This window comes from Oculina patagonica, unplaced genomic scaffold, assembly GCF_052425735.1.
Source record: "Oculina patagonica isolate OP01 unplaced genomic scaffold, crgOcupat unplaced1127, whole genome shotgun sequence".
Classification (NCBI taxonomy): domain Eukaryota; kingdom Metazoa; phylum Cnidaria; class Anthozoa; order Scleractinia; family Oculinidae; genus Oculina; species Oculina patagonica.
The window spans coordinates 1-6,660 of NW_027557114.1; the positions used below are offsets into that span (position 1 = coordinate 1).

A 6,660-nucleotide genomic window follows, 5' to 3' on the forward strand; every position below is an offset into this window, starting at 1 on the left:
ACAAAAAAAAAATAATAATCTAATAACAGAACACTTTAGTCTCAAGGTTTTTTAATAAAACTGTTTCTACAAAAAATATCGCTACTGGGCCCGTTAATTGTAACAAACAGACACAAGGCACTTCTGGTATCTATGTTTAAATTGATCCGTTTTTTTGTTGTTGTTGTTGTTTTCTTTTCCCTTCCACATGAGAGCAAATTGAAAACACATTACATTCAAATTTGTTAATTGACGTAGGCGCGTCTGATATCTGCTTTCTATAGCAGGTTCTATGCTTTTTCCGCATCGGATATTATACTCTTATAGTGCGCTTATCATCAAAGCTTATCGAGTTTAAGTGTTAACTCATAACCAAGACGTATTTAAATTAAATGCACCTATACAGTAGATGATCATTTCAACAGTATTTCAGTATGCACGGCCGGTTGGAAATGCAAGTGAAAGGGTGAGAGAGACTTGAGGCATATCACAATCGGCTTTTTTTTACGTCCTATTACAAATACTGTGAGAAGCAGACAAATAAGCCATTTATAAAGATGTCAGTTTAACGTGATATTTCCTATGTTCGTAGAGTCAAGTATCAGCTGGATCTATATTAAATTGACGTCTGGAATACTGTGACGTATGTTAAGCTACAATGCACCATGACAACAAAGACTTGAGAGTCTGAGCTTGTGTCGGCCACGCTAATTATAAAATTTCTTTATCACTATCAGAAGTACTAGATTATGTACTTCTGACACTATATTGTATTTTCCAGCTTACATATATACCTCATCCTTTTCATAAAGAGAAAATAAGAAGTGCGCCTTTTTTAAACTAGCTTCATGGTCTTCATATATGTTTTAACTGGCCCTGCTATTTACAGACCTTTTAATGAGTAGGCAGTATCCATGATTCTAAAGCGTAATCATTTATTTGTCGAAAACCTGACAACAACAACAACAACAACAAAAGCTTTATTCTTTTTCGGTGATATAAAATATAGCACACAAGATGCTCGTAAGACTATAAATAACATTACAACCATAAATAGGCTAGTAAATATATAACAGTTTTGCGAATAAAGTTCAAAAGTCCTTAAAGTTTATCCTCCTGACAATTTCATAATTTAAACATCTAAATATCTTATAGAATTAAGGTTATAGGTAGAAGTTTGACATTTAAGCGTCGTAACGACATAAGTTTTCCCAAAATTATATTCAGAAAAACGCAATTGGAAGAGATTTTTACTGTACGATGGAGCTAACTTGTTTACTCGAGAAAATACGGGAAAGTCGACAAAACCTCTCGTTAGCCATTGCGGACCTATAATAACTGGAAAGACAGTTGGGGCGACTAAACACCGCTAATGATGATAGTCATCCTCAAACCAAGTAAAAACTAACAGCTAAAGTCGTTCAGGTTATACCGCCAGGGTGAAAGAAGGATGAAGCGCGCGTTGACTCTTGGGAAGAGCTAACACAGTCCCCAATTACTATTCCGATAATTAACAATTATTGGACGAGGCCGAGCAAAATATCATAGTGCAACAGTGGCAAGCTGATCAATTGTTTCCCGAAACCGAAGGCTTAGGAAAATGATCAATGTGCTAAACAATGGCAAATAACGATATGTTTCGATAACCATTTCAATAATTGCTTTATTATTTGAGCAGTAGTAAATACGAGTTAGTGAAACAAGCAGACACAAGGTGTTTTGCACTTCGTTGACAGTGTTTATTTTTAGCAACGCATTTTGTTTGTTTTTATTAGCGAAAAAAACCGATCACACGATATTCCCGCCATTTTTGGGCATAGCAGCCAATCAGATATCGGAAACAGCGTGTTTTTACCTTGGACGGGATTACGCCTTACAGAATTGTAAGTATATCTACCATACGTTAGAGAAAGCTTTTTTGTCGTTTCAATTTGTATTTTATCCGATTTTAAAGATGTTATAGTCGACTCACATGTATGCCTTTACTTTCAGTTGACTAGCTAGCGTGTGCAAGTTAGAATTTGTACCAATAAACTAGTTCAAAACAACCGGTAGATCCCGTGGACCTTATTTTCCTTGTGAATCTTCATCTCAAGTAGTACCCTAACGCGTGGTGCGAAACACAAGGCACTTTTGATATCTATGTTTAAATGGATTACATTCAAAATTGTTTCTAGAAGTGAGCGCGTCTAATATTTGTTACCAATAGCAGTACATGTTTTACCGCATCGGATATTGTACTCTCATAGTGCGCTTTTCATCAAAGCTTATCGAGTTCTAGAGTTAACTCGTAGCCAAGAATGAGGTCCCAACATGGCGCAAAATTATTTTGAAAATTATAATGCAGGCTTTCTTCATTATTTTAAACTACTGAAACTTCGTAAGGGAATCATAACCAAAGTATGAAAGGATTACGATTGCAAAGAATTAAACTTTTGCTGAAGTCCCTAACATCAGTTTTTGTCTAGACACCAGGGTTGTTTACCTTCAAAAATATATTTCTAGGTTCGTGGAGACTCACTTGTAAAAACTTTGATGAGTTGTCATATTCAACCAATTAACAAAGATCAAGTCAGCTAATGATATCAATGCAAGGCACTTAAAGTGTTGCGCTCCGGCCAGATATATATCGGATGTTGTTGTTTTATTGTAGAAATTAATGCGGAGAGCAGAAGCACGCACAGCAATCAGCTTTCTGCGGTCAGTAGTCAAGTGTAATCGCTTATTCCCACCAATCTTCAAGGAAGTTAAAGGCTAAAATATCCAAACCACAAAAACCCGGGCAAAAACCTGCGACCACTGATCAAGATGAACAACACATCCGCACCAAATTCAAGTGATATTCACGATGATGACTACGGCTTTTCCTTCTCAGATGCCTTCACTTTCCCTGTTTTCACGTGTTACGTAATCATCACAGCTGTGGCAATTATTGGAAACTTCATTGTCTGTTGTACAATCATGGCGAAAAGAAACCTACGCAATAATCCAACAACACTTTTTCTGTTGTCTTTGACATTCTCGGATCTAGTGACCGCCACAGTAGTCGCGCCATTAGACATTGAAGTATTTTTTCGACATGGAGTCTGGTTGCACGGAGAAAAAATGTGCGAAATTTGGAGCACTGTTTTTGCTACTACCGTGCCCACATCAATTTTTACCCTTTTGGCTGTCAGCGTCGATCGCTATAAAAGCCTCAGTGATCCTCTAAATCGCTTCCGTCGAACAAGGTTCATGACACGCAAAAAGGCTTTGGTAGTCAACTTTTTGATATGGGTTTACAGCATACTCTTTGCTTCAATTCCTCTCATGGGCTGGCGAAATTATCCAGGAGAATCGGTTATCTATGAAGACATTTGTTGGTATCCTTACAAAAGAGCTTATACCTCGCTGACATGTCTTCTGAACTCTTTACTGCCTTTGCTCATCACTTGCGGAATTTACGTGAAGATTTATCACATTGTGCGTGAGCGAAACAAGAGCGTTGCAGTCGCTCAATGCAAGTGCGTAAAACTGACATTTACACAAGAAACTAACAGTTACTTAAGTAACCTTAAGGCTGCAAAGACTATTTCCATGTTTGTGGGGGTGTTCTTTTTCTGCTGGGTCCCTTATTCCACGTATATCATTATCATCAGTTTGTGTAAAGAGTGTAAAGACATGATACCGCTTGAAGCTTATCCTTTTCTGTTGATGTTGGGCTATCTCAACTCGGCCCTGAATCCTTTTCTTTTCGCTTTCCGAAGCAAGAGCTTTAAAAACATTTACTCTAAGATCATAAGCTCAGTCATTCTCAAGGCACAGCCAAAAGTGAAGGTCCGCAGGGGTTCTACAATATCACAACTCACTTTCACTTCTGAGATTCCGGATGCAATGGACAGTGGTGTTTGGCTTCGAGCAATAAAGCGAGTCGAGCAACAAGAATTCCCGGGTAAAATAGCTGTCCGAGATGTAAGTGTGTAGGAGATTTATACCGATTAAATTTTCAATCAAAGGGGTAGTTTAATAATTCAACTCTGGCGCTGCTTTCTAAAAGTTTTTTTTTTTTTCATCCTGACAATTTTGAGTCGATCAGAGGCTTTCAGTAGGCAGTATCGATGTATTTGGGGCAAAAGCAATCCAATTGTCCGGCTTTATCTCACAGATCTCAAGGCACTGAAAAGCCTTTTCGCCGCTGTATACATTTCATATTGCTTTTTTATACTTTATTATTCACTCTTAGATTCTAAGATTTGTCAATGTGTTGAGAGTGGTAAGTTGTTCGTTTTGTGAGGTCCTGACCATGTCAAGCAATTGCATTCTTCCATGTGCAATCTTGTCGTGCACTTCTCAGACAGCCATATCAAGTATATTTGATTGTAATAAGGGGAAATATTATAATAAAAAGTTTAACTATTCCGATTGTTTGACTGGAACCAAGAGATCAAGCAAGTTGCTTTGGGTATTGTGTTTGTCTGTTGGCGGTAAACAATTAAATTAATGCACCTATACAGTAGACTGATGATCATTTCAACAGTATTTCAGTATGCACGGCCGGTTGGAAATGCATGTGAAAGGGTGAGAGAAACTTGAGGCATATCACAATCGGCTCTTTTTGTTTCGTCCTATTACAAATACTGTGATAAGCAGACAAATAAGCCATTTATCAAGATGCCAGTGTAACGAGATATTTCCTATGTTCGTTGCTGTGTCAAGTATCAGCTGGATCTATATTAAATTGACGTCTGGAATTCTGTTAACGTATGTTAAGCTACAATACACCATGACAACAAAAATACTTCCGAGTCTGAGCTTGTGTCGGTTGGGCTGATTTTAAAATGTCTTTTTCACAGTTTTTTCCATCAAGCTTAACATACATGCCTCATTTTTTTCTTCAAGAGAAAATAACAGATGCGGCTTTCCTTTAACCTGCTTCCCATGGGCTTTTTCTGGCCCTGCTGTTTTCGAACCCTTCACTGAATAAGCATGCGCAGTATCCATGTATTCTAAAGCAGCGCAGACATTCAGTTGTCAGAAGCCTGACGACAACAACAACAACATAACAACAAAAGCTTTATTTTTACTCGGTGTTTAAAATATAGCACACAAGATGTTCGTTAGACTATCTAAAAACAAAAACACATTACATTCAAAATTGTTTCTAGAAGTGAGCGCGTCTAATATTTGTTACCAATAGCAGGTCATGTTTCTCCGTATCAGATATTATACTCTTATAGTGCGCTTATCATCAAAGCTTACGGAGTTTTAGAGTAAACTCGTAACCAAGACGTAATTTTTGCCACACAAAGACAGAGGCATCGTTACAACATGGTGCAAAATTATTTTGTAAAATTATAATGCAGGCTTTCTTCGTTATTTTAAACTACTAAGCTTCGTAAGGAAATCATAACCAAAGAATGGAGGATATTACGATTACAAAGAATCAAATTTTTGCTGAAGTGCCTAACATCAGTTGTCGTCTAGACATCAGGGTTGTTAACCTTCAAAAATATATTTCTAGGAACAGTATGTGGCCCTAAATCCGGACAGCCCTTGGTCCGGACACTTTCGGTTCATCGTGCATTTTTCCGATAGGAAACAATGTTTGAATAAAACCGAACCTTTCCAAAGATTTCTTGATCTGTTTGCTGTCTTAACCTCGCTCGAAGGCTTTCCTGTTGGCGGTGAAGTCGAGAATTTTAAGTCTACGTGAAGGTAGGTTAAGTTTGTTTTCGCGATGTTTATTTGTTCTTGGCGCCTCAAATTAACTGGTTTTCTTCACATTCCTGTATATCCGAAATGAGCGCGCTAAAAGAAGTAATTTTTGGTAGAATCGATGAATAGAAAATATTCTTCCGACTAGTGCAAAAAATTTGATTGATCGCTTGAGTTTCCGTCCAAAGTAACAATTAAAATTTCTAAGTAATTTTCCTGACTCAGGTCCTTGGTCCGGACACTGACGGCAACCAAATATAACTTCAAACTTCTGAAGGTGACAAGCTAAATAATACTGAAAAAAAAAGAGTCTAACAAAATTTACACCGTTTGAGTTCTAAAAGGCATGATAAACTTCATTTTACAACAGTAAAACTAAATCGAGAAGTTTTAATTCAAACTTTGTAAATCACGCTTATCAGTGTGATAAGCGCTATAGTTTATATTCACTGTACTTCTTGATCTTCCCTAAAATTTTTATTTCATTTTTCTGAATTTCACTAAAGGATATTAAAAATGTGCAAGAAGCTTCTTTAGATTAGATTTTGAACAATTGTTACGTAAATTTTGCGTGCTGTCCGGACCAAGGGCCCGCTGTTCGGACCAAGGGCCGTCAAACCAAACCACCGTTTTCGATATTACAGACTAATCGAATAAGCACAGAAACTGCTTTCTTTTCACAAGTTAGCTGGATGTCACGGTAACTTACAGGATAAATCTCACCTCTCTGCTCTTCTTCTCTAAGCTGAGCAATACACGTTCGCGTCGTTTTCGTCCGGACCAAGGGCCACATACTGTACATGAAGACTTGTAAAAACTTTGATGAGTTGTCATATTCAACCAATTAACAAAGATCAGGTCAGCTAACGATATCAATGCAAGGCACTTAAAAAGTTGCGCTCCGGCCATATAAATATCAGATGTTGTTGTTTTATTGTAGAAATTAATGAGCAGAAGCACGCACAGCAATCAGCTTTCTGCGGTCAG

General features: G+C 37.5%; 1 protein-coding gene across 1 annotated transcript; it reads left to right on the plus strand.

Annotated features, from left to right (window-relative positions):
• Positions 1–1,815: 1,815 nt before the first annotated feature.
• On the plus strand, positions 1,816–4,374 carry LOC144639624 (adenosine receptor A2b-like). The gene is made up of 2 exons (XM_078498915.1): positions 1,816–1,862; positions 2,633–4,374. Exon 2 carries the CDS (start codon positions 2,788–2,790, stop codon positions 3,940–3,942), a length of 1,155 nt encoding a protein of 384 aa, XP_078355041.1. The 5' UTR covers positions 1,816–1,862; positions 2,633–2,787; the 3' UTR covers positions 3,943–4,374.
• Positions 4,375–6,660: the final 2,286 nt, after the last annotated feature.